This window comes from Oryctolagus cuniculus, chromosome 18 (genome assembly GCF_051225735.1).
Source record: "Oryctolagus cuniculus isolate XC-2025 breed Fujian yellow rabbit chromosome 18, ASM5122573v1, whole genome shotgun sequence".
Classification (NCBI taxonomy): Eukaryota; Metazoa; Chordata; class Mammalia; order Lagomorpha; family Leporidae; genus Oryctolagus; species Oryctolagus cuniculus.
Window position 1 is genome coordinate 14,450,611 of NC_142884.1, and position 27,319 is coordinate 14,477,929.

The 27,319-nt window shown below is 56.5% G+C and overlaps 2 protein-coding genes across 7 annotated transcripts; one reads left to right on the plus strand and one right to left on the minus strand.

Moving 5' to 3' along the window:
* Nucleotides 1–1,872: 1,872 nt before the first annotated feature.
* Nucleotides 1,873–17,708, plus strand: LOC138843186 (transforming growth factor beta-1 proprotein). 6 transcript variants are annotated; one of them, XM_089318788.1, is made up of 7 exons: nt 1,873–3,230; nt 3,590–4,657; nt 6,641–6,801; nt 7,996–8,113; nt 10,751–10,828; nt 10,963–11,110; nt 16,743–17,708. In XM_089318788.1, exons 2-6 carry the CDS (start codon nt 4,345–4,347, stop codon nt 11,082–11,084), a joined length of 792 nt encoding a protein of 263 aa, XP_089174914.1. In that variant the 5' UTR covers nt 1,873–3,230; nt 3,590–4,344; the 3' UTR covers nt 11,085–11,110; nt 16,743–17,708. The 6 variants fall into 6 exon arrangements, with proteins under 6 accessions (XP_089174914.1, XP_089174916.1, XP_069918254.2 ...); XM_089318790.1 differs by lacking the exon at nt 16,743–17,708 and adding an exon at nt 12,444–12,670 and having other exon boundaries at nt 1,884–3,230; nt 4,318–4,657; XM_070062153.2 differs by lacking the exon at nt 16,743–17,708 and adding an exon at nt 12,444–12,670 and having other exon boundaries at nt 1,885–3,230.
* Nucleotides 17,709–18,568: 860 nt separating this feature from the next.
* On the minus strand, nt 18,569–27,054 carry LOC103345448 (transforming growth factor beta-1 proprotein). Its single transcript, XM_089318793.1, has 4 exons — nt 26,739–27,054; nt 25,027–25,187; nt 21,825–21,942; nt 18,569–20,303 (listed from the first exon to the last, which is right to left on the minus strand). Exons 1-4 carry the CDS (start codon nt 27,052–27,054, stop codon nt 20,089–20,091), a joined length of 810 nt encoding a protein of 269 aa, XP_089174919.1. The 3' UTR covers nt 18,569–20,088.
* Between the last annotated feature and the right edge of the window lie 265 nt (nt 27,055–27,319).

Genomic DNA, 27,319 nt, shown 5'->3' on the forward strand with positions numbered 1-27,319 from the left:
TCTCTGTCTCTCCCTTTGTCACTCTGATATTCAAGTAAATAACTAAATCATTAAAAATAATAATCATAAAATAACACCATGTTAATTTTGATGGAAAAATGTAGAACTCATGCATACAAATAACTTCCAAACATTTCTTGGAAGGGTCTATGTGGGCTGAACAGGTGTCAGCAACAGGGCACTTGTGCTTGGGCTACACCTGAGAACAGGTAATGGCATGAGCTTGGGGCAAGAGCACTGCCTCTGCTTCCAGCCCTCCTTGGGTCAGCAAGGAACACAGGCCTGGGTTAGCTCTGCTGCTGCAAGGACCTATTGTTTACTGTCACCAAGGGATTGCCTTGGTTTCTTTATCTGCAAAATGCGGATAAAAACAAAGCCATGGAAATGCTAGGAGAGATAGCACATGCTTTCGACAGGGCCTGGGGCACTCAGTGAGCTGCTGGTGTGCTCACCTCCCTGTCCTGTGTCCCATCATGGGACTGTGAGTGATGGTGTGCCTTAGGGTCGCTCTAGGGCATGAGCAGGAAGCGCACAAGTCCATGCAGAGCCACTGCATGCAACTGCCATGACTGTTATTGTTATTGTCATTGTTGGGCTGTGAGATTAAGTGGAGAAAGTCTAGGAGACTGGGGGGAGGGGAGGCCCTCGACCTGCAGCAGTAGGGCCAGGGATTTGGGAGAAGCAGCCACAGCCTCTGGCCATTGCAGCCATTTGGGGAGTGAACTAGCAAATGGAAGACCTTTCTCTGTCTCTCCCTCTCACTGCCTGTAACTCTACCTCGCAAATAAAAATAAAATAGATGCTAGTTGGGATATTGGCATCCCATAGTTGGGAACCTGACACTTAAGTGGGAGACATGAATGCGGCCTCAGTACTCAGGCATTGGGGAGTGAACCAGTGAATGAGATTTCTCTGTCTCTCTGTCCCTCCATCCCTCAGGTACCCTGCCTTTAAATACATAAATTATTTAATACATATCGTAAAGCCACAACAAACACTGATCTTTTGACACATTTCTGTAAGTCTGGAATCTGACAACAGCTGAGCTGTGGGGCTGTGTCCCAGTTCTCTCCTGAGTTAGCAGTGAGGGTGTTCGCTTGCTTAGGGCTGGGAGACCTGCCTGCCCCCTGCATGAAGGCTCACATGGTGCTGGTGCTGGCCACAGACCTCAGCTCTGCCCTGCTTTTGCCCCTCTGTTGGCTGCTTCTCTGTCCTCACACTGACCCCCTTAGAGTGAGGTACCCCCAGAGGGAGCAGGGAGGGGTTTCAGTGCCTTCGAGGACTCTGCCTCGGGAGTCACATCACAGCCCTGCAGCCCGGAAAGTGCAAGATCAAGGGGAGGCCTTAGGCTTCAGCTCCTGAAACGAGGGGTCCCCACACTCTGTGGTTGTATTTTGTTTGATTTTTTTGGAAAAGTTTATTTTTATTTATTTGAAAGAGTTACAGAGAGAGGTAGAGACAGAGAGGTAGGTCTTCCATCTGCTGGTTCACTCCCCAAGTGGCTGCAATGCCTGGATCCTGGTGGATCTAAAGCAAGCCAGGAACTTCTTCAGAGTCTCCCACATAGGGGCAGGGGCCCAAGCACTTGGGCCATCTTCTACTGCTTTCCTAGGCCGTAGCAGAGAGCTAGATGGGAAGAGGAACAGCCAGGACACAAACCGGCGCCTATATGGGATGCCGGTGCTGCAGGCCGAGGCTTAGCCCACCACGCCACAGCACTGGCCCCTGATGCATGGGCTCAGCTATGGACGTTGCGGCCATGTAGGGAATGAACCAGCAGATGGAAGACTTCTCTCTCTCTCTGCTTCTGCTTCTCTGTAACTCTGACTTTCAAATAAATAAATACATCTTTTTTCTCAAAGATTTATTTAAAAGGCTGAGTGCCACACTGAGCAAGCAAAGAGAATGGACATCTGCCATCTGCTGGTCATCTCCCCAAACGAGGGCAGCAATTCAAAGCCAGGAGCACGTGCTCCATTCCGCCCTCCAGGCTCCTGAGTCCACTGCCTGCTGCCTGCTCAGGCGCACCCCAGGAATCTGGGACTTGGCGGGCGCTCTGAGGTGCAGGCGCCACCAAGCCGGCCCCTGCGGGCCTATTGAAGACATCCATAGACGGTGACTCCTTCAGTCTGGAACAATCCCACAAGCTGGACGCTGTCATTCACCTTGATCGGGGAGAAACAGGAATAGATGCAAATGACGCTGGCCTCAAGTCTTCATGAAGCAGAAGCCCTGTGTACCCCACCCTGGGGTGTCCGCGAGGACCAGGACTGACGCCCTGCAGTCCTCGTTACCAGGGCTGCACGGAGCAGGCACGCACGACCGTGGCGTTCCCAGCTGTCTGTCAGGAACCTTCTCTCTGGGATGGCGCTACCTGTGTGCATGCTGTCCTGTGCACCTTGCTGCCTCCCTGGTCCTCCACGTGTGCAGCCCCCGCGGTAGGGGAGGCGCGGCTGGGCGGGACTCCCGGTCCTGAGGACCAGGCTGCCCTGGACGCGGAGGCGGGGAGAGGCGCTCAGGACCTCAGGCGCCCGCGTGCACCCGCCCCACAGCCCGGACCGCTGGGCCCGGGGACGCCGCTCGCTCACAGCACTGGCGGCGAACGTGCAGTCGCTGGGAGGGCCCGGACCGCTGGGCCTTGAGCAGCCTGGGGAACTCCGCAGAGGGAAGGGAAGCCCCGCCCCAGCCTCTGAGTGTCTGAGGAGAGGTTGTTCCGATGCCGAGGCCGGGGGATGCACAGAATGACCCGAGGGAATTCCCCCGTGCTCAGGCTCAAGTCTCGCATGTGGGGTTCAGGACGGGAGACAGGTGTTCTTTGGGGGGAGGAGGCGGGCCGCGAAGCTTAGTTTGGCACATTTTCTCGAGAGGCTCTGCGGCACAAACAGATTGCAACTGCCCGACCATGCTCTCAACGGCGGATCCCTGGGCCGGGGCTTGGGAGACGCTACGGAGAGATGTCCATCACGGCATCGCCCCGCCCCCGAGGACAGCGAGCACCAATCGGCCGCGTGCAGGGCGGGGGCAAGGCCAGGGGAGGAGCCTGCTGTTGTCCCAGCAACGGCCAGGGAGCCCGAGGCGAGGGCGGCTGCGGAGGGGTCAGAGGGGTCGCGCTGTCAGGGAGGTCCCACGGGAGGCGCCAGGCCGGCGTCGCTGGCGCCCGCGAAGAGGACGGAGTCGGCCCAGAACCAGCATCCGGCTGCCGCATTCGCTCCCACTAGCCGTTAAGCGCTGTAGGTAGAGAGACGCAAGCGCTCCGGGTAGGGGCGGGGCCGAGGAGGCCCTGGACTCAAGACGCATGCGCGCTGGAGCTGGGCGGGCGCCGATCGACGGGAGGCGGGGTTTCCATCCCTGTGGGTGGAGCTATCGGCCCCTGGGGCGGGACTGTCTGCGGGTGTTACCTGGATCAGGAAGAGAGTTGTTATCACCTGTTCCCCATCTTCTGGGGACACTGAGTCTGCGGACTCAGGGGGTTGACCAAACTAGGTTGGCGACCTACTTCTGCCCCTTAACCTGGATCACTTTTGGTTTATATTTTAAGGATTTATTTATTTATTTAAAAGGCAGAGAGAGAGAGATCTTTCATCCGCAGGTTCACTACTCAAATGGTCGCATGAAAGGGGCCCGGGCCAGGCTGAAGCCAGGAGACGGACTCCATCCTGGTCTTCCCTGTGAATGGTTTCAAGCTCAAGTGCTTGAAACACCTGCCGTTCGTTATCAGGAAGCTGGATCCGAAGCAGAGCAGATGCACCGCAATGGCACACTGCTGTGGGATGCGGGAGTCCCAGGGGGATCCCTTGGACAGCGAGGCTCTGGCTGGTACAGAGTGGGAGGGCACCTGCGGACAGCCCTGGGGTAGGAGCCTCAGGCTGTTGGGCCTGGGCGTGATCAGAGGATGCAGCTCCAGGAGCAGCCAAGTGATGCCAGCACTGGGGGCGGAACGGGAGGAGGAGCTGGAGGAGGGATAAAAAGCAAGGGTTTCTGAGACTTTTCCAGCATACCTGGGAGGGCTTGGCGCTGCGCTGGTCTGAGAGGACGCCACCCTCCTCACGGCCTCTGCGGCTTGCTCCATCCCCGCCTGCCTCCTGCACAGCGACCCCGGTGCTGACCAGCCGTCCGAGCCACAGACCCTGCCTCCCGGCTCCGGACCCCGCGCAGCCTAGCACCTTCCCTCCTCTGGGGAACGGGTCTCCCAGCCCTGCTGCGGCCCCCTATTCAAGACCGCCCACTCTTCCGTCGCATACCGAGACAGCCCTGCTTCTGCCTTCCTGAGGGCCGCGGCTTTCCCCTGAGACCCTCAGCCTCCCTATCCCACCCTAGCCCTGTACGGAGTGCGTCGCCTCCCCCATGGCGCCCTCCGGGATGCGACTGCTGCTGCCGCTGCTGTGGCTCTCAGTGTTGGGGCCCGGCCGCCCGGCCGCGGAAATGCCCGACCGCAACGCCACCGACCTGGAGCTGCAGCAAAGGCAGCACCTGGAGGCCTTCCGTGCCCTGCTCCTGTCCAAGCTGAAGACCCCCAGCCCGGAGGAGGAACCAACCATTCCGGAGCCTGACGACGTGGACCACAGCACCCGCGAACAGAACGAGGAGGGCCCTGAGCTGTTGCCCCGCTACTTCCGCAAGGAGGTCACCCGCGTGCCAATGCTGGACAGCAACCACGGTGAGCTCCGAGGGGCAGGGACCCGGGAGGGGGCCGCCAGGGGGCGCCGGAGGGCAGGGGTCGGGGAGGAAATTACCTGCAGAGGACACAGCGGGAGGAAGGGGACCCCTGGGTCACAGGAAACGTGGGGGAGGGCGTGTCCTAAAGACGGGGGCGCTGAGCTCCCCGACCCTCAGGGACTGGTCCTGGAACAGTGCGCCGGCTGCACGGGACCCGCGGGGTCGAGGGAGGTCCCGGGGGACACAGGCAATGGGGTAGAAGCCGTTCCCTCCGCAGGGCACGTGGAATGCGGGGGTCGCGGGGTGGGAGCTGCAGAGAGGGGTGCTCTGTGGGGAGAGGCTGAGCCCCTAGTCTGTGGGAAAGGGAGCCAGTGAGAAAGCTGGGCAGAGTTTGGGGGTCACGAAACGGAAAGACAGAAGGAGCAAAAGGTGAGGCGAACCGCCGCAAAGTGCCAGGAGCGTGGATCCGCTTCCAGGGCGCACGGGACAGGCAGGACTGCAGCGGTCGTGGCAAAGAGGCGGAGGTCTGCGTGATGGGTGCGGGCATGGGACGCGAGGCCGGCGGTGGGATGAGGAGGCTGGCAGGAGAGAAGCAGAGACCTGGAGCGCGTGCCCAGGGTGCATGCAGAGGGTCGCGCGTGCTTGCAGCCGGAGTGAAGGCACAGAGCAGGGAATCCCAGGAACCAGGACTCCTGGGTCGGGGAAGGGGCTTCCGGAGAGGGGAGGGGCGTGGGAAAGGTGTGTTGGGATGGGGCAGGGGGGGCAGTGGTGCCAGGGCGCTGATTGGAAAGACCCTACTCACCGCGGGACGGGAGGGGCCGGACCTGGTGTGGAGCATTGGGGAGAGGTCTGGGCGGGGGCTCCTGTGCGAGTCCCAGGTGAGAAAAGTGTGCAGGTAGGGGTGAGGTCCCCCCCTGGGTGCCACGCGCAGCAGGAGGAACACGAACATCCCGAAGAGGCAGGAGGACCCCGCAGGGCTGAAGGCCGGCAGTGTGGACCCCAGAGTGGCAGTGGCTCCCGCGGAGCCCCGCCTTCACGTTCGCCTGTGGTGTAGACGGTTGTGTCACTGTGCGCCTCCTCTGCAGCTGTGTCCACTTCTCCCCCAAACACGCGTGTCTCTGCGCGGGTCCATCGTGCCATCTCCTGGCACCGCGCTGGTCTCCCTGCTCACCCGAGAGCCCCCGCCCCATTTCCTGCCGGCCTCCCTCCCCCGCTTCCTGTTTCTCTCCCCTCGCAGCCGGATCTCCTGGAGCCTCAGTGTCTCCCTCTGCCAGGTGATGTAATCAGGTGCCTTCCTCAGAGCTTGTTGTGAGGGGCAGATGTCTTCACCCTCGCAAAGCTCTGGGCACAGCCTCTGGGAACAGTGCTCTTCAGCAGGCTGGTGACTGGGTGGCCGGTGTAGCCCATGTGCCCGCCCTCCCCAATCCTGATTGGCTGTGCACCCGCTCTGTCAGGGCTTCCTCTGCGTGGTCTCTGTCTCCCACCTGGTCCTGCAGTTGTTTCTCTTACAGATGAGGATCTGGCTCAGCGGGAGGACTCCTCCCCTCCAGGGTTCCCCAGGGCCGCAGTCAGGAGCCCCTGAGTGGAAGGCACAGAGGTGGACGCTGCTGTTGAGGTTCAGAGGGACAGAGCCTCAGGGTCAGGGGGGAGTGAGTGCCCCAGGTCACACAGCACAGAGGCAGCAGGGGCTCTTCCTGACCCCAGGCTCTCCCCATGACCCTTCCTCTTGCAGTGCAATCCCCATCTGAGCTGGGGGCCTGGGACAAGGGAGCCACACGGCCACTCCCTGGGGGGGCAGATGGAGGCCTCAGGTAGACAGAGTGGTCAGGACCCATGGTGCAGGGCAGGGAGCCCACCCAAAGGGACCCTGGGCCTCAAGGTCACTCAGCTGAAAAGTGTCAGAGTCCAACTCCAACCTGGGGGTGCCTCTGCTTCTTTTACCCCTGCCAAAGCTCTGACTCCTCTGTCTGCTCCTCCCAACTAGAAATCTACAAAAAATACAAAGATTGCGGGCACAGCGTCTATATGCTCTTCAACATGTCAGAGCTCCGGCAAGCAGTGCCCGAGCCGGTGTTGCTGTCCCGGGTGGAGCTGCGCATGCAAGTGCTCAAGTTACAGCAGGAGCAGCACGTGGAGCTGTACCAGGTGAGGAGGGAGCCTGAGCTGTGGCCAGGTGGGGGTGGAAGGCTGCTGGCTGCAGGTCCTCATAGATGGCCCCGGGAGGGGGAGGAGCACAGACCGGGGACTCCTGGGGCTCTGTTGAACTTCGCACTCTGCCAGGGTTTTCAAATGCTTGGAAGGCTGGTGTCTTAGGAGTTGGGTCCTGAAGAAGTCAGGACTGTAGAAAGTTGGAATCTCTGGACAGGATGAGGCTCCAGATGTGTTCTGTCCAGTGTTGGCCATTAGCAGGGAGGTGAATGAGAAGTGGAGCAACCAGGGCTTCATCCACTGCTCAGTGGGACGCTGGCATCACAGGCCGTGGCTTAACCTGCCCACCACACCTCCAGCCCGAGAGTCCTTTTCATTTCTTATTGATTTCTTTGAGAGACAGGGACACAGGTGTGTGTGAGTGTGCGTGTGTGTATATACACACCCAGCTGGGAGGGAGCTGAGAACCCGCCCAGGTCTCCCATGTGGGTGACAGGGACCCAACTACTTGAGCCATCACCCTCCACCTCCCAGGTCTGGACCCAAAGGTCAGGGCTGAGTCAGGCTGAAACCTGGAGCCTGTAACTCCACTCGGATCTCCCGCGTGAAGGAGGGGCCCAACTCAGATCAGCCTGTGCTGCCCTCTGTGGTGCGCTGGCAGGAAGTAGGATTGGAAGTGGAGCAGCCTGGACTCCAATGATGCTCCTATGGGATGCCAGCCCCGCAGGCTGTGGCACAGCACACTGTGTCCCTACCGGCCCCAGACTCCTGGATTTGTAGACATGAGTCTCCTGGGACTGCTCAGGCCCATAGCTGGCCTTCCTGGGCTTTATCAAACACTGGAGCACAGAATGACACCTGACTAAGCCTTCAGCTCAGAACCAGCCTGTCACATCTGCCGACTGAACGCTCAGCACAGCCCAGGTGCTGGCACCACAGTCTTGGCCTTGGGGCCCCTGCAGGTGGGGAAGTGCCTTGACTTTCATCATTCTCGGCCTCCAGAGGGAAGAGCAGTTCCTCAGAGAGTGGGGTAGCTGAGCAGCCCCAAGGAGCCTCTCGGGTGCTGTGGGGGAGTGAGTCTGGGGGCCGCTGAGTGGTGCCTGGAGTTCAGCTGGAGTTGGGAGCGTGGTCTGTGTGGTGAGGTGTTGGTGGCATCTCTGGCCTTCTCTCTCCCGGTGCTTTGTCCTCCAGAAAGACAGCAGTGATTCCTGGCAATACATCAAGAGCCGGAATCTGGCACCCAGTGACACAGATGAGTGGTTTTCCATTGTTGTCACCAGAGTTGTGCGGACGTGGCTGAGCCGTGGAGGTAAGGATCGCAGGTCTACCCCACCGCTGCTTCTCCTGGGTCTGCCCCCACCCCCTGTTGGTGTCAGAGGCACTCAGAGCTGGGAGATGAGTGAGGGATCTGTTCTTGGATCATCCATGTCCTGATCACCTGCCTTCTGCCCTGCCCTGTGACAGGTGATGCAGGGGACAACAAGCCTGACCAGGACAGCCCAGTCCTGGCCTGCACAGAGCTCATCATCATCTGGGTGGGTGGGTGGGTGGGGGTGGTTAGCTGTGCAGTGATGACCCAGAGTGGCCATGCTGGGTTGAGGAGCCCAAAGGGAGTGCCTGGCCCAGCCTAGGTTCGGGGAGGGCTTCCTGGAGGAGGACGTTTCTGAGCTGATGTTGGAGGGCTGAGTAAAATCTGGAAGGAAGCAGTGAGGGGCCGCGTGTTCTGGGCAGGGAGCAGCCGTGCAAAGGCCCTGAGAGCAGGCAGAGCGGGGCACAGTGCATCTGCCCAGGAAAGGACTGGGCCATTCCTCTCCCTCGCTGAGTCCACAGTGCCCAGGGGTCCCTCCTAGTCATGCACGCATCCCAGGACTCCCCTCAGGCTCCTGTCCTGGGCCCCGCCCTGTGTGGGAGGCGTGGGGGACACAGTGGGAACAGGACAGCCCTGGGTCCTGCCCTCCTGGGTCCACTTCCCTCTGCACTTAGCAGTTCCTGCCAAAGCCCCGGAGGGCAGCAGTGACCTGGAAGGACCAAGGCTGTGAATGGGGAGGCAAAGGCAGAGGGGTTGGGATGAGGGTGGGGAAGCCCCCATTGCTGTGTGGGCCCAGAGCAGGCACCCAAACTCATCTGGGGGCCAGGAGGGCTTCCTGGAGGAGGGCAATTGTGTGGAGACTCACAGGAGAATTCGTTAGGCCAGGTGCAGTGAGGGCGCCCTGGGCCAGAGAGGGTGCCTGACAGGATCTCCCGTGTCTGGGTCGCTGTCTGTGCAAGCACACAGCCCAGGGCCCGCAGGCAGGAGGAGCTTAGAAACCATCACTCACTCATTCCAGTCGCCTTTATCCCACATGTGCCCTCGGGAAAGCCCCAGGCTGAGCTTTGTCTCCCAGCCTCGGCCCCCTGTGTGACCGAGGGCAGGTCTTGTCCTTTCTGTATGTCAGCTGCTAGGCCTGTCAGATGGACAGTGGGGGGATTACAGGGACAGCACACAGGGAGGGGTTAGGTCAGGGCACCCAGTACCTGTGAGCTGATTGGCCTCTGCTGGTCCATCCCTCAGTGTTTCCTCCAGATGTTTGTTTCTGTGCTTAAAGATTTATTTATTTAAAAAAGGATTTCTTTATTTATTGAAAGGCAGATTTAGAGAGAAATAGAGATCTTCCATTGACCTGTTCACTGGCTGGGACGTGCCAGGATGAAGCCAGGAGTCTGGAACTATCAGGGTCTCCACGGTGGTGCCAGGGCCCAGAGCACTTGGGCCATTTCTGCTGTTTTCCCAGGGAGCTCTCTGAGGTCGTGCAGCCAGTGGACTATCTTATGGTCCAGCTTCAAAGCTGCCCACTGGGACGTCAGCATCCCACATGGGTGCCTGTTCAATTTCCGGTTGCTCCACTTCTGATCCAGCTCCCAAATATTTGCCAGGGAAAGGAGCAGAACTGCACCCACATGGCAGACCACTATGAAGCTCCTGGATTTGGCCGGGCCTAATCCTGTCGATTGCCGCCATTTTGGTAGTGAACCAGCAGATGGAAGCGCTCTCTCTCCAACTTTTTTTTTTTTTTAACATTTATTTATTTATTTGAAAGTCTGTGTTACACACACACACACACACACACAGAGAAAGAGAGAGAGAGAGAGAGACACTTCCATCTTAAATCCGCTGGTTCCCTCCCCAATTGGCGGCAACGGCTGGAGCTGCACTGATCTGAAGTCAGGAGCCAGGAGCTTCTTCCGGGTTTCCCACGTGGATGCAGGGGCCCAAGGACTTGGGCCATCTTCTCCTGCTTTCCCAGGCCATAGCTGAGAGCGGGATTGAAGTGCAGAATCTGGGACTCGAACCGGCGCCCATATGGGATGCCAGCACTGCTTGCGGCGGTTTCACCCACTATGCAACAGCACTGGCCCGCAACTTTTTTTTCTTCTAACTGTGTTTCAGTTGAATAAATAGTTTTTTTGTTTGGTTGGTTGGTTTTTGGTTACTAAGTCAATCTGCCAGAACTCTAACTGCTGCTATGGAATGCCAGCGTCTCAGTTGGTGGCTTAAACTGTTGTACAACTACGCCAGCTCTGAGATCTTTTTTTTAAAAGGTTGTGAGTCAGGCCCAGCTGAAAACAAAAAAAACTGAGATTCTCTCTCTGGGTGCACCCTGCTTCTACTGAGAACAGTGAGGAAATAAATAGCCAAACACCAGAGGTCACATGCTATGGAGAACAAGGTGATGTCATGGTCTGGGAGGGTGTGCATCCTGCAGGGCTCACTGAGGAGGTGATGTGAGCTGAGACCTGAAGGGGACGCTGCTGGCAAAGCAAAGAGCTGAGCCCCATGGTGGGGGCGGGGGGAGGGGAGGGCTGTCCAGGCAGGAGGAGCCCCTGGAGTTTGCTCTTTCCTTCCACTTCCTCCAGGGTCTGGCTGGGCCTCCCACTCAGACTGCCTTCCCTCTCCCCACTCCCACAGAGGAAACAGAGGGCTTCCGCCTCAGCACCCACTGCTCCTGTGACAGCACAGATGATGTCCTCCAACTGGACATCAACGGTGAGTCCCAACCTGGCCCAGCCCATCCCCGGCTGTGATCTGTGTGTGCCTGTGTGTGTGTGTGTGTGTGTGTGTACCCCCAACCCCACAAATCAGCCCTGGACCACTGATCTAGAGAGCCTTCACCCTAACAGGGATCAGTTCCGGCCGCCGAGGTAACCATGCCGCCGCTCATAGCATGAACCGGCCCTTCCTGCTCCTTGTGGCTACCCCCCTAAAGAGGGCACTGAAACTATATGGCACCTGGGACCACTGAGCCCTGGACACCAACTACTGCTTCAGGTGAACATGGTGGTCTCTGACTGTGGCCTTCCGGGCTGTGCCCCTGGCTGAGCCACACTCGGCTGGGCTTCTCTTTAGCCTGAGGGTCGGGACCTGGCAGCTGGGTTGGGACCTGGGAGGCCTAGAACGTGGGTCCCGGGCCCCTTCCTGGTGCAGTGCAGCAGTCGGAGGCTGTCAGGATGTGGGCACGGGAACTGGAATGCGGTGTGGCAAGGCTGCCTTGCTGGGGGCTTCTGAGTGTCTGGGGCTGGAGTTCTAGAATGCTGGGTGAGCGTCTGTGACTGGGAGCAAGGCCGCTGGAGTCGAGGAGGCTGCCTGCTGGGAGCCTAGAGGGAGGAGACTGTGCGTTTTGGGTTCCCACACCCCGGGCAGATCGGAGCCCCCAGTGCTGGCCCCTGGCGTTGGGACATTAGGCTCCCAGGGCTGGGACCTGGGCTGAAATGGGAGCCCTGGCTGGGTGTGGAGGAAGTGGGGATGCTGACTGCCCAGGACAGGGTGCGGGCTCAGCCAGGGAGTGCAGGGCCTGGCAGGCGGCAGGCTGGGCCTCGTGTGCTGGCTGCGTGTGGCGGGAGGCTGCATGGGAGGGTGGAACGTGGGGTCCTGGAAGGCCTGGCGCCTGGCGAGCTGGGACGCGGGAAGGGCGTCTTGGAGCTGGAGCGCCGGGTCCTCACAGCCCAGTCAGCTGGGGCCCAGGTCCCTGGAGTTCACTTAGAATGTGAGGGCCGAGCGGGGAGTCGCAGCCCACCCCTCCCCCAGGAGAATCTGTGGTGCTGTCCGGGCTTTCTTTCATGGCGTCCCCGGCTGGACGTCACCCCTTCCCCAGGGCTCTTCCAGCACCAGATCTCACACCTGGGCTAGGACCCCCAGGGAGTGAGGGGCTGCGGTCCTGAGCACCCTGGACTCTGGGAGGCAAAACAGGAGCTCAGCGGCGAGGGCGCTGCCCGGAGTCAGACCTGGACCTGCTCAGGGCTCTGGGCCACGGGGACGCAGGCTGCGGAATCCAGACCTGGGAGCCCGATCCAGGGGGCACCCCCTCCACACACACACGTACCAGGGAATCCAGAAAGTTAATTTGGAATTGGAATTAAAAACCTGTAATTTTTTTGGTGCAAAAAGATTTTGTGATATCTCTGTGGAATTTTTTTTGCAATGTGTATTTTCCACTACTTTTGAAAATAATTTTCCATCAAAAATTACTTTGCCCAATCATAAGTATACATAAGTAAGTACCCCTGGGTGGGCGTTGTGGTATAGCAGGTAAACCTGCTGCCTGCACCGGCGGCATCCCATATGGGCTCCAGTCTGATTCCTGGCTGCTCCACTTCTGATCCAGCTCCTGCTAATGGGCCTAGGAAAGCAAGAGAAGAGGGCTCAATGCCTGGGCCCCAGCACCCACGTGGAGACCTAGATGAAGCACCTGGCTCAGGCCTGGCCCAGCTCCAGCGGTTGCCTCCTTTTGGCCAATGAACCAGCGGATGGATGAGCTTTCTCAGTCTTCCTGTATTTCTGTAACTCTGCCTTTCAAATAAAATAAAGAAATAAATAAGCAAATAATCTGTTATACGGTAGTTATACATATGTATATACTTATATAAATCATATATAAATATACATACAAATATATATTTGTATATTATATAAATGGGTAATATATATTATAGATTATAATACATATAAGTAATGTTTATGTATGTATTTAGACTTTATATAAACATTGAGTATATAAAAATGGATGGGCGGCTGGCACTGTGGCGCAGCAGGTTAAGGCCCTGGCCTGAAGCGCCGGCATCCCATATGGGTATTGGTTCTATTCCCAGCTGCTCCTCTTCCTTTTTTTTTTTCTTTTTTTTTTTTTTGACAGGCAGAGTGGACAGTGAGAGAGAGAGACAGAGAGAAAGGTCTTCCATTATCCTTGGTTTACCCTCCAATGGCCGCTGGATCCGGTGCACTTTGGCCTGTGCACTGCGCTGATCTGAAGTCAGGAGCCAAGTGCCTCTGCTGGTCTCCATGTGAGTGCAGGGCCCAAGGACTTGGGCCATCCTCCACTGCCTTCACAGGTCACAGCAGAGAGCTGGACTGGAACACGGGCAACCGGGTCAGAATCCGGCACCCCGACCGAGACTAGAACCCGATGTGCCGGCGCCGTAGGCAGAGGATTAGCCTATTTAGCTGTGGCGCTGGCCACAGCCAGCTGCTCCTCTTCCAACCTAGCTCTCTGCTATGGCCTGGGAAAGCAGTAAAAGATGGCCCAAGTGCTTGGGGCCCTGCACCCACATGGGAGACCTGGAAGAAGCTCCTGCCTCCTGGACTTGTATCCGCACAGCTCCATTTGTTGCAGGCAGGTGAGGAGTGAACCAGCAGATGGAAGACCTCTCCCTCTCTCTGCCTCTCCTTGCTCTGTGTAAATCTAACTTTCAAAATAAAAAAAAAAAATTAAACCATAAAAATGGGTCCCTGCACTGTGGCATAGCTGGTTAAGCCACCTGGGATGCTGAAATCCCATATGAGTGCCACTTCAAGTCCTGGCTGCTATACTTCTGATCCAGCTTCCTGCTAATGGCCAGAGAGAGCGGCAGAGGATGGCCCAAGTTCTTGGGCCCCTGCACCCATGTAGGAGACTTGGAAAAAGCTCCTGGCTCCTGGCTTCAGCCTGACCAGGCCTGGCCATGCAGCCATTTGGGGAGTGAACCAACGGCAAAGGAAGACCTCTCTCTCTCTCTTTCTGTAACTGTACCTCTCAAACAAATGAATAATTTTTTTTAAAAAAAGCTTGTATTTATTTATTTATTTGAAAGAGAGGAGAGGGAGAGATCCCAAAACGGTGCAACAGCTGGCACTGGTCCAGGACCAAGCCAGGAGCCAGGAGCTTCATCCAGGGCTCCCAGGGACAGTTCTCTGCTGCCCTCCCAGGCTCACAAGGAGGCAGCTGGATCTGAAGTGGAGCAGCCAGGACTCCACCCAGCACCCATTTCGGAGGCCTACACCGAAGTCAGCAGCTTAACCTCCTGGGCCTCAGTGCCTGCACCAATCAATCAGTCTCAAAAGAATAAAAGAACAGAGCCTACCCTTAAGCACTCAGAGGTTTCTGTGCCAGGCTCCGCCCAGGGCCAGGTCTCACTGCCCAGAGCCACCGGCTGCTTTATGTGCCAGCACAGGCATTCAGAGCTGAAGGGGCCAGAGCGCCTGGGTGACAGGGTGACTATGGGGCCAGCACTGTGGTATAGTAGGTTAAGCCTCTGCCTGCAGTGCCGGCATCCCATATGGGTGCCAGTTCATGTCCTGGCTGCTCCATTTCCCATCCAGCTCCCTGCTGATGTGCCTGGGGAGGCAGCAGAGTATGGCCCAGGTGCTTGGGCCCCTCCACTCATGTGGGAGACTGGGATGAAGCTCCTGGCTCCTCCCTTCTGATGGGCCCAGCTCCTGCCATTAATGGTGTGGCCATCTGGGGGAGTGAACCAGCTGGTGGAAGATATCTCTAACTCTGATTTTCAAATGAATGAATAAAACTTAAAAAGAAAATGCAGACTTTCCCACTGGTCAAAACAAACAAACAAAAGGCTACATGTGAGCAAAACAGAAAAACACGGTGACAGGCATGAGTGTCCTGCGACGCTGTGAAAGAAGACACAGCCCGGACCCAAGTGAAGACGGCCTCTGAGTGGCCTCACTGGCCCTGGTCCATGTGCAGGGATGGTGCGACCCCTCCCCCACTCCCATTCACGGGGTCTGCACCCGTGGCCTCAACCAACCACAGAGCAAGAATTCTCCAGGGGAGGGCACTGGGCAGGTGGTTCAGGCATGTGTGGCATGTCCGCTCCCGTATCAGTGGGCTGAGGTTCAAGTTCTGATTCAGCGTCCTGCTAATGCGCATCCTGGGAGGCAGCGGCCCACGGCGAAAGCAGTTGGGAGACAGAAGGGGCTCTCGCCGGGGCTTCAGCCTGCCTCAGGTCTGGCCATTGCCGCACTTGGGGGAGTGAACCAGAGGACGGAAGGTGTGTCTCGCCCCCCTCTGTCACTCTGCCTTTTACATAAACAGACATTGTCGTGAGTGCCTGCTGTCATGCAGCTGGACAATAGCAAGTGCGACGTACGACTTGTCAGTCACGGGGAAGAAAGGAACAGCAGGATACAAGACTGTCTTTCCAATGAGAGACTTTATTGCTTATACACCAGGGATTTTTTTATCACACTACTCATCAACATGCTCATTGAGGTCAATACGTTTATCAGTATCAATATACTTATCAATCTATACTATTGAATACACATCAAGAAACTTAACACCACTACTTAATCATGACTTAATTTAGCTACTTAGCTTAACGTAACTACTTAGCTTAATCACCTAGCTTAACATAATTACTTAACACACTTATCAATATCATTAATATCACTACCAAAATGTCAATATCACCACAGCTTATAGTTAACACACTTAATCACTTAGCTTAACATAACTACTTATCATCTACTTAACTTACTATAATAATTAACTATCAGAGTAACACTCTTTCCTTTAATGACTAGTGGGCTACTGGAATCAACACCATTAATATCAATATCAATACTACTACTTGAACTTATTCATTAATCCATAGATCACAGTATACAGTGTTAAAGTAATTTTGAGGGCTATCTAATTATAATAGTATATGTACATCAAAGTCTCCAGCATCATTTACAGATACCTTGCATAGGGTCAAAGCATAGTTATATTACACATGACTAACACTATTTGTAAAAGCTGCGTTTTCAAGGCTCGTATCACGGACACGAAAAAGATTGTCAGTGTTCAAGGTCCAGAGCTCCATGTCTTGGCAGAGACGGATCTCAGATCAGCCACTTACAGGCAGGAAGTCATGGAAAGGCTGTCACTCTGGGCAGTAGGCTCAAAGTTCCCAGGCGGACGGCCAGGCGAGAAGTTGGAGAGGTCCCCTGCTGAGAGGCCTGGTCCGGCTCTGCGGTCAGGTCTGGCAGCAGGCGGATAAGGACTCCAGGCCAGGCGGTGAGGCGGCATCTCAGTTGGAGTTTTGATTCCGTAGTCACTTTGTGTCGCTTAGCAAGGGGGCTAGCGAGCGGGCGCTTCAGCTCCAAGTGCGAGGAGATCCAGAGGTTGGCTCGCACTGGGCCACACACAGACAGTGGGGTATTACAGCTCAGGGACAGCTCTGCAGGTCGGTTGTGCCACTCCTGCTCCGTGCAGAGTAGCAGGTTGCCGGTTCAGCTGCGGATGTGTGGAGATCCAGAGGTTCACACACACCGGGCCATGATCCCCAAGAGGATGGAGAGTGGAGCAAGGGCTCCCTTTTTATCCTCATTTCGGGCAGTCCTCCAGCTTGCCATCCTCCAACTTGTCCAATCAGTGCTGGCTCCTCCTTGCTTATAGTTGAACAGTCCAGTCAATACTGCTCCCGCCTTACTTATGTTGGAACTGTCCAGTCAGCGCGGGTTGGGGGGCATTGTCCATAGCACACTGTTATCTGACTGACCAGAGATGTCTCTTGGTATGATTAGGAGTGTCTCCCTAACAGCCATTAGGCATTGCCTCAGCTCCTGACTTACAACTCCACTTTACTTTTATTTTGTGGCTCGTGGTAACTTCTTAACTCAATGTTTTGCTGTGTTTCCACAGTTTATCTCCTTTTCAGGTAAGCAGTGATCCGTGACTCTTTTTTAGATTCCTGTGGAATTCTCCACAGACGGACATTTCTTTAGACGGCTTTCCTGTCCAGGGCAGGGCGGCCACGGCTCTGACGGCCTGAGCCCTGGACCGTCCGTGACCCCTCTCCACGTCCGGGGTCCTCCACGGGGTCCCTGGGCAGCAGCAGCCAGGCGCGGACAGCTGGCGGGAGACCCTCAGCAGCGGCCGCCGTGACCCCGCCCCAGCTGACCCGGAAGTGCTCCCGGAACCCATCCAGGACAAGGCCAGGCCTGTGGCCTCCAGGGCCCGTGAGTCACTCCACTTCGTCCTTGCTTGCAAGGCCTCTTCCCTCAGTCTGGCAGCCCCAGGGCACGCGCAGAGGCCTCCCGGGGCCCTCGGGCGTCGGAGACAGGGTCAGCAGACCCGCGGAGCCCGTGGGCATCTGCGCGAGCGTGAAAACCTCAGCCCACGCAGGCTCACGACACACAGGCCGACAGCAGCTCTGAGCTGAACGCCGGGTTCCGGGTGCGGACGCTGGCACAGACGCTCCCAGTCTGGCCCAAGCCAGCCTCCGACACCCGGGAGTCCTGGAGCTCCCCGCAGGCCTCCCAGAGCTTCGCTTGGCGACGCTGGGGTGCGGGCGCTCTGCGCAGGCGCCGCCGCCCACGTGACCCTGTGCCCGCCCACTTCCTGCCCCGCGGAAGGTTCCAGAGCCCGGGGCGCCCGCGCGGGCTGGGCTGGGGGAGCGGGGGCTGCGGAGCCCGGCCGGAGCCGCGAGAGGGGCTCTGCGGGGTCCCGTCGGCGTCCAGGCGTCCCCGGCGGGCTCCTCCGTCCTCTGCTGGGACGTTTGGACGGAGAAAGAGCCGGCCGCGGGCTAGGCCTTGAGAGGGGCGGTGCCTCTCCTGGGCTCCTCCTAGAGTTCCCGGAGCCGCCGCTTCTCCGTGTGAGACACCCGCTCACGGGTAACATGTGTGTGTAGTGTGTGCGTGTTTCTTTTTTCTTTTTTTATTTTTTTTATTTTTTTTATTTTTTATTTTTTTTTTATTTTTTGACAGGCAGAGTGGACAGTGAGAGAGAGAGACAGAGAGAAAGGTCTTCCTTTGCCGTTGGTTCACCCTCCAATGGCCGCCGCGGCCGGCGCGCTGCGGCCGGCGCACCGCGCTGATCCGATGGCAGGAGCCAGGAGCCAGGTGCTTTTCCTGGTCTCCCATGCAGGTGCAGGGCCCAAGCACCTGGGCCATCCTCCACTGCACTCCCGGGCCACAGCAGAGGGCTGGCCTGGAAGAGGGGCAACCAGGACAGAATCCGGCGCCCCGACCGGGACTAGAACCTGGTGTGCCGGCGCCGCTAGGCGGAGGATTAGCCTAGTGAGCCGCGGCGCCGGCCGTGTGCGTGTTTCTATGTAACATGTGTGTAGTGTGTGTGTTTATGTAGCGTGTGTAGTATGTGTGTATGTTTCTATATAACGTGTGTAGTATGTGCGTGTGTTTCTATGTAACATGTGTGTAGTGTGCGCGTGTGTTTATGTAGCGTGTGTAGTATGTGTGTATGTTTCTATATAACATGTGTGTAGTATGTGCGTATGTTTCCATGTAACGTGTGTGTATGTAGTATGTGCGTGCGTTTCTATGTAACGTGTGTGTAGCATGTATGTTTCTATGTAACGTGTGTATGTAGTATATGTGTATGTTTCTGTATAACATCTGTGTACGTTGTATGTGTGTGTTTCTATATAACGTGTGTGTAGCATGTATGTTTCTATGTAACATGTGTGTATGTAGTATTGTGTATGTACCATGTGTGTATGTAGTGTGTGTGTTTGTTTCTATGTAACATCTGTGTATGTAGTATGTGTATAGTGTTTCCACATGTGTGTGATGTAGTGTCTATATGTAAGTCGTGTATGTCTATTTCTAATGTATCTAATATATGTATCTATGTATATGTATAGTTATATGTTCATAATATATTTATAATATCTATTGTAAAGAATAGCTATATAACATGTATGTCATGATACATAAGTATGTAGGCTTAATATGTTTATATAATGTATATGTGTCAATAGAAATATCAATTTATATATTTATGTTAGCTAAAAGATAGTATCCATTTATATAATACACATTTTAGTTGTATTACCTATGTATACTTAAAATATGATTGATATATTTATATACTATATATACACATTTGTATATTTATAACTGTAATAGTATTTGCTTATTCATTTATTTAAAGTTTTGTTTTATTTGAAAGGGTTACATAGATAAGAGAGGGAGAGACAAACAGAGAAAGGTCTTCTATTCACTGGTTCACAGGCCAAATGACAGCAACGGTCAGAGCTGGGCAAAGCCTGAGCCAGGAGCTTCCTCCGGGTCTCCGTTGGGCCATCTGCTGCTGCTTCCCTAGCCCATCAGCAGGGAGCTGGAGAAGAAGTAGAGCGGTCAGTAGTCAGAGGGTGCGTGTGGGGTGCTGGCATCGCAGGCAGCGGGTTTACCTGCTCCAGTACCTATTTCTGTATGATTTGTTTAGGGTCAAGTAATTTCTGGGTACAAACTTGTTTTCATACTACACAGAAAATTCATATTCTTTTTTTTTTTTTTTTTGACAGGCAGAGTGGACAGTGAGAAAGACAGACAGAAAGGTCTTCCTTTGCTGTTGGTTCACCCTCCAATGGCCGCCGCGGCCGGCGCAATGCGGCCGGCGCACCACGCTGATCCGATGGCAGGAGCCAGGAGCCAGGTGCTTCTCCTGGTCTCCCATGGGGTGCAGGGCCCAAGCGCCTGGGCCATCCTCCACTGCACTCCCTGGCCACAGCAGAGAGCTGGCCTGGAAGAGGGGCAACCGGGACAGAATCCGGCGCCCCGACCGGGACTAGAACCCGGTGTGCCGGCGCCGCTAGGCGGAGGATTAGCCTAGTGAGCCGCGGCGCCGGCCTCAGAAAATTCATATTCTAAAAAAACTATGCATAGATTTCAGAAACCATTTGCGCCAGAATACACTCGGGCTGTTAATTCCAGTTTTCAGTTAACTTTCTGGATTCCCTGGTACGTGTGTGTGGGGGGATGTCCCCTGGATCGGGCTCCCAGGTCTGGATTTTGTAGCTGCACGTTTTTGGAAAAGAGGAAGTTGGTCCATAGGGCTGCAGTCAAGGGCCACCGTGTTCACCTGAAGCAGAAGTTGCTGTCCAAGTCTCAGATCAGCTCCGAGGGGTCTGGGGGCACAATGCGGTCCAGTGGGTTGACGATGAGGAGCAGATAGGGCCGGTAGGATTTCTGAATGTTGGCATTGTCACCCTGGCCACTGGAACTGATCCCTGTTTGGTGGAAGACTCTCAGGCGGATGGATCAGTGGCACAGGATGGTTTATGGGGCTGGGGGGTACACACACACACACACACACACACACGAGCACAATCAGGCACACACACTGATGACAACCTGGGCTGGGCTGGGCCAGGTGGGGACTCACCATTGATTTTCACATGGAGGACATCATCTGTGTTGTCACTGGACCTCCGGGCGCTGAGGCGGAAGCCCTCTATTTCCTCTGTGGGAGTGGGGAGAGGGAAGGCAGTCTGAGTGGGAGGCCCAGCCAGACCCTGGAGGAAGGGGAAGGAAGGAGCAAACTCCAGGGGCTCCTCCTGCCTGGGACAGCCCTCCCCCCGCCCCCCCCCCCCCCCCACCATGGTGCTCAGTGCTTTGCCTTGCCTGCAGCTTCTTCTTAGGTCTCAGCTCACATGTCACCTCCTCAGGAGGCCCTCCGGGATGCACACCCTCCTGGACCATTACATCGCCTTGTTTTCTCCATAGCATGTGACCTCTGACATTGGAGTTTGGCTATTTATTTCTCTCATTGCTCTCAGTGCAAAGCAGGATGCATCCAGATAGAAATCCTTATTTTTCTTGTTCCCAGCTGGGCATGGCCCACAGGCCTAGCAGCTGACACACTAAATGGGCGTGACCTGTCCTCGGTCACACAGGCGGCCAAGGCTGGGAGGCAAAGCTAAGCTTGGGGCTTTCCCGAGGGCAGATGTGGGATAAAGGCTACTGGAATGAGTGAGTGATGGTTTCTAAGCTCCTCCTGCCTGCGGGCCCTGGGCTGTGTGCTTGGACAGAGAGCGACACAGACCCGGGAGATCCTGTCAGGCACTCTCTCTGGCCCAGGGCGCCCTCGCTGCACCTGGTCTAATGAATTCTCCTGTGAGTCTCCACACAATCGCCCTCCTCCAGGGAGCCCTCCTGGCCCCCAGATGAGTTTGGGTGCCTGCTCTGGGCCCACACAGCAATGGGGGCTTCCCCACCCTGACCCCAATCCCTCTGCCTTTGCCTCCCCATTCACAGCCTTGGTCCTTCCAGGTCACTGCTGCCCTCCGGGGCTTTGGCAGGAACTGCTAAGTGCAGAGGGAAGTGGACCCAGGAGGGCAGGACCCAGGGCTGTCCTGCCCCCACTGTGTCCCCCAAGCCACCCACACAGTTCGGGGCCCAGGACAGGAGCCTGAGGGGAGTCCTGGGATGCGTGCATGACTAGGAGGGACCCCTGGGCACTGTGGACTCAGCGAGGGAGAGGAGTGGCCCAGTCCTTTCCTGGGCAGATGCACTGTGCCCGGCTCTGCCTGCTCTCAGGGCCTTTGCACAGGCTGCTCCCTGCCCAGAACACGCGGCCCCTCACTGCTTCCTTCCAGATTTTACTCAGCCCTCCAACATCAGCTCAGAAACGTCTTCCTCCAGGAAGCCCTCCCCGAACCTAGGCTGGGCCAGGCACTCCCTTTGGGCTCCTCATCCCAGCATGGCCACTCTGGGTCAAAACTGCACAGCTAACCACCCCCTCCCACCCACCCACCACCCAGATGATGATGAGCTCAGTGCAGGCCAGGACCAGGCTGTCCTGGTCAGGCTTGTTGTCCCCTGCATCAGCTGTCACAGGCAGGGCAGAAAGCAGGTGCTCAGGACATGGATGAACCACGAGCAGATCCCTCACTCATCTCCCAGCTCTGAGTGCCTCTGACACCAACGGGGGTGGGGGCAGAACCCAGGAGAAGCAGGGGTGGGGCAGACCCACCATCTTCACCTCCGTGGCTCAGCCACTGCTGCACAACTCCAGTGACATCGAAGGACAACCACTCTGCTGTGTTGCTTGGGGCCAGCAGCCGGTTGCTGAGGTAGCGCCAGGAATCATTGCTGTCTTTCTGGAGGACAAAGCACGCGGGGGAGAGAAGCTGGAGATGCTGCCAGCGCCTCCCACACAAGGACCACACCGCCACCCCTGTTCCCCAGGTGGCTTCCAGACCTGGCCCCTTAGACACCCACTGGGACCTGTGGGCTCCACCTCTAACAGCACCCTGGAGAGGAGTGGCCAAGGCTCCTAGAGGCTGCCTGTCCCAGTGTGATTCCCTGAGGGTTTGGGGGAGGGGTGCTATTCCCCTTGGAGGCCTGAGGTCTGACCAGAGGCTGGGCCCCTCCCCACCTGCACAGCCCGCAAGGCCAAGCCTGTGGTGCCAGCACCTGGGCTGTGCTGAGTGTTCAGTCGGCAGATGTGACAGGCTGGTTCTGAGCTGAAGGCTTAAGTAGAAGTCGTTCTGTGCTCCAGTGTTTGATAAAGCCCAGGAAGGCCAGCTATGGGCCTGAGCAGTCCCAGGAGATCATGTCTACAAATCCAGACGTCTGGGGCCAGCATGGAAGCAAGTGCACTACGCCACAGCCTGTGATGCCACATCCTATATTGGCATCAGTTTGAGTCCTGCTCCACTTCTGATCCAGCTCCCTACTAATGCCCCTTGGAAGGCAGCAGAGGGAGGTCCTGGTTGCGCCCGTGCCATTCACATGGGAGACCTGATGCAGTGCAAGCTCCTGGCTTCCACCTGACCCTGCCTGGCCATTATGTCCATTTGGAGAATTAACCAGCGCATGGACGATCTATCACTCTGCCTTTCGAGTGAATACATCTCTTTTAGGAAAGTCATTTAGCAAAAGAAAACCAGGCCTGTGGCCTGTGGCCTGGTGGGAAACAACCTCCTGGGGCTGGACAGCACCCCCAGGGGTTCAGCAAGAAGCTGAGGTCTTCAGATTCCAAGAAGGAACCCTTGCTCAGTTCTCTCATTGGGAGGCTCTAACGTCTGTGGTCCTGTGAGTCTAACATCCAGAAGACGAGGACTCCAGGTCACGGATCTCTAGGACTGCAGCCCTTCCAGAAGTGCCAAGAACTGCCTGGACAGTCCACCTTGTAGAGCAGTGCTGTCCAAAGAACTTTCTGGAAGTCTGCACAATCAGTGATGTGCTCTCTCTCTCTCTCTCTCCTTCTGTCTCTGTCTCTGTCTTTTGATCTCTCTCTTGCTCTCTGTCTTGATCTCTCTCTTACACTCTTCTCCCTCTTGTCCTCTTCGGCCCTTCCTTCTGGTCTGTCAGGTTTCCCCCAATAAACCCTTTCCCTTACTCTGGAGTTTGGTGTGTTTTGTGGTGGCCTTACATTGGTGCTGTGACTCGGATCCAGGCTCCCCCAGTGACTCTGCTCTCCCTTCAGGGATCTCCGAGCTGCCTTGGGACCCTGGATTTTTGCCAGTCACAAAACACACCCCCACATCTCCTTCCAGGCCTCCAAACGCTTTGTGATCTCCATCCACACGCTGGCCTTCCAAATTCTGTGTTTACAGGAGGTGATAATGGAATGAACCAAGGCCTTCATCCACCAGGCAGTCAACCAAATGTATGCTCGGCTCCCCACCCAGGAGACAGCGGCTTGAGACATCGTCCCATGCCAGCAGAGTTGCTTGTCACCCCATGGCAGCAGGAAGTAGCTCTAAAGACATCATCATCCCTCTACCCTTCCTGGACTTTTGAGGCTAATGTAATCCCATACAACTCTTGCTTTATAAAAAAACAAAAGGGGAGAATGTCAGTAAAATAGCACAGTCTTATCTATGGCGCGATCTACATGATGGACACCATCCTAGGCTCTAGGCCCTGCTGCCGTAGCTGGAAGCCAGGAGACCCCATGTTCCAACCACTGATGTCAGCTTCACCTCCCATCCTAATGGGATTCACTGCTCCTACTTCCCTGCCCACCCCGGCAGTGTTTTAAGAGTACTTGTTCCTGAACACGTGTCTTTCTCTTTTTCTCTCCGTCTCTGATCTCTCTGTCTCTCTCTCTCTCTCTCTCTCTCTCTCTATATATATATATATATATATAAACATATATATATACACACACCTGTGTCTTTATATATAAATAAATAATAAATGAAAAAGGACTCTAAGGGGCTGGAGTTGTGGTGCAGCTGGTTAAGCCACAGCCTGAAATGCTGGTAACCCACTGAGGAGTGGTTGAAGCCCTGGTTGCTACACTTCCTTTTTTTTTTTTTTAATTATTTTTAAAAGATTTATTTATTTAATAGAGAGAAAGAGAAAGAGAGGTCTTTCATCTGCTGGTTCACTCCCTAAGTGGCCGCAATGGCCGGAGCAGGGCCAAGAGCTAGGAGTTTCTTCCGGGTTTCCTACATGGATATAGGGGCCCAAGGACTTGGGCCATCTTTTACTGCTTTTCTAGGCCATAGCAGAGAGCTGGATCAGAAGTGGAGAAGCCAGGACTGGAACTGGTGCCTATATGGGATGCTGGCACTGCAGGCGGCGGCTTTACCCGCTCCACCAAAGTGCTGGCCCCTGCTCCACTTCTGATTCAGCCTCCTGCTAATGTGCATAGGGAAGCAGTGGAAGATGACACAAGTCCCTGTGTCCCTGACTCCCCTGGAGGAAGCCAGTTGGAGTTCCCTGCTTTGGGTTGGGCCAAGTCCACCCTGGTTGGTTGTGCCCATCTGGGGCGTGAACCAGCAGATGGAAGATCTCTATCTTTGTCTCTATCTGTATCTCTCCCCTCTTTCTGTAAGTCTGCTTTCAAGTGGATAATCTTAAAAAAAATGTCAAAAAAATGAATTAGGAAATAGCAGCTAGTGGTGCACTGGAAATATGTAAGATTAATCAATTTCAGTTTTAGTCAATTTAAACGCAATGGGGGCCACCACACTGGACAGAACAACTGGTGTCAACGACTGCAGCCTCATCCTGTCCAGAGATTCCAACTTTCTACAGTCCTGACTTCAGGGACCCAACTGCCAAGACACCAGCCTTCCAAGCATTTGAAAACCCTGGCAGAGTGCGAAGTTCCCCAGAGCCCCAGGAGTCCCCGGTCTGTGCTCCTCCCCCTCCCGGGGCCATCTATGAGGACCTGCGGCCAGCAGCCTTCCACCCCCACCTGGCCACAGCTCAGGCTCCCTCCTTACCTGGTACAGCTCCACGTGCTGCTCCTGCTGTAACTTGAGCACTTGCAGGTGCAGCTCTGCCCCAGACAGCAACCATGGCTCTGGCATTACTTCCCGGAGCTCTGACATGTTGAAGAGCATATAGACGCTGTGCCGGCTTACGTTGAATTTTTGATAGCTTTCTAGTTGGGAGGAGCAGAGAGAAGAGTCAGGGTCTGGCAGGGGTAGAAGGAGCAGGGGCACCCCCAGTCTGAGGGCCAGGGCCCAGAGCTACAGCCCAGGTTGGAGTTGGACTCTGACACTTCTCAGCTGTGTGACCTTGGGGCCCAGGGTCCCTTTGGGTGGGCTCCCTGCCCTGCACCATGGGTCCTGACCACTCTGTCTACCTGAGGCCTCCATCTGCCCCCCCAGGGAGTGGCCGTGTGGCTCCCTTGTCCCAGGCCCCCAGCTCAGATGTGGATTGCACTGCAAGAGGAGGGGTCATGGGGAGAGCCTGGGGTCAGGAAGAGCCCCTGCTGCCTCTGCGCTGTGTGACCTGGGGCACTCACTCCCCCTGACCCTGAGGCTCTGTCCCTCTGAACCTCAACAGCAGCGTCCAGCTCTGTGCCTTCCACTCAGGGGCTCCTGACTGCGGCCCTGGGGAACCCTGGAGGGGAGGGCGCAGAGACACACGCATTTGGGGGAGAAGCAGACAGAGCTTCGGAGGAGGCTCACAGTGAAAGAACCGTCTACACCACAGGCGAACGTGAAGGTGTAGCTCCGTGGGGGGCACTGCCGCTTTGAGGTGCACAGTGCTGGCCTTCCGTCCTGCGGGGTCCTCCTTCCCACTTCGGGGAGCACGAGCTCCTGACGACGCGTGGCATCCACATGGGGTGGCCTCAACCCTACCTGCTCGCTTTTCTCACCTGGACTTCACGCAGCCAACCCGCCCAGCCCTCCCTCCAGTGCAACCCACGTCGTCCGGCTCCTCCTGTACCAGGGTGAGCGGATCAGTGTTCAGGGCTCTCCATCTCCCCCACCCCACCCCACCCCATCCCACGCTCATCCCCTTTCCCACGCTCATCCCATTCAGGAAGCCTCAGCCCCGGACTAGTAGTTCAGGTTATTGGGATTCCCCGCTCTGACTTCAGGCACCTTGTGCTCTCTGCACCTCCCGCTAGTCTCCTCCCACCGCCGGCCTCTGCCTGCACTCATCACGCAGACCACCGCCTCTCTCACCATGACCCCTGCAGTCCCACGTGTCCCGTGAACCCTGGAAGCAGGTCCACGCTCCTGGCACTTAGCTGCGGTTCGCCTCACCTCGCTTTTGCCTCTTCTGTCTTTCTGTTTCGTGACCCCCAAACTCTGCCCAGCTTTCTCACCGACTCCCTTGCCCACAGACTAGGGGCTCAGCCTCTCCCCACAGATCACCCCTCTCTGCAGCTCCCACCACGTGACCCCTGCATTCCACGTGCCCTGCGGAGGGAACGGCCTTCTACCCCATTGCCTGTGTCCCCTGGGACCTCCCTCGACCCCGCGGGTCCCGTGCACTTGGCGCACTGTTCCAGGACCAGTCCCTGAGGGTCGGGGAGCTCAACGCCCCCGTCTTTAGGACACGCCCTCCCCCACATTCCCTGTGCACCCAGGGGTCCCCTTCCTCCCGCTGTGTCCTCTGCGGGTGATTTCCTCCCTGACCCCTGCCCTCTGGCGTCCCCTGGGGGCCCCCTCCCGGGTCCCTGCCTCTCAGTGCTCACCGTGGTCGCTCTCCAGCATTGGCACGCCGGTGAGCTCCTTGCCTGCAGAGAAGTTTAACTTGGGTTTGGGCTCTTGCTTATTGCTCTCTCCAGACCCCTGGTCATGGGTTCTGCTGTTCAGGGTGAGCACGTCTTCGGGCACTTCCTCCTCGCTCGGGGGGCTCTGGATCGTGGAGTGAACGGCCTCGATGTGCTGTTGTCTGAGCAGCTCCACCTCGGTGGTGTTGCGGCTGGGCATTCCTGCGGCTGGGCGGGTGGGTGACAACACCAGGAGCCACAGCAGAGGCAGCAGCAGTCGCATCCCGCAGGGCAGCATGGTGGAGGCAGAAACCACGGCAGCACTGCGGAGAACACCAACAGGGCTAGGGTGGCATGGGGAGGCCTCGACCAGGCAGGGGCTGAGGGTCTCAGGGGGCAGCTGAGGCCTTCAGGAAGGCAGAAACGGGTGGAGGCAAGACTGTGGCCGGAGTTGTCTCAATATCCCACGGAAAAAACAGATGGGCGAGCTCTGGTACCAGAAGCTGGGTGGTCCTGAATAGGGGAGCTGGGCAGGGCTGGGCCACTCGTTCCCTGGAGGAGGG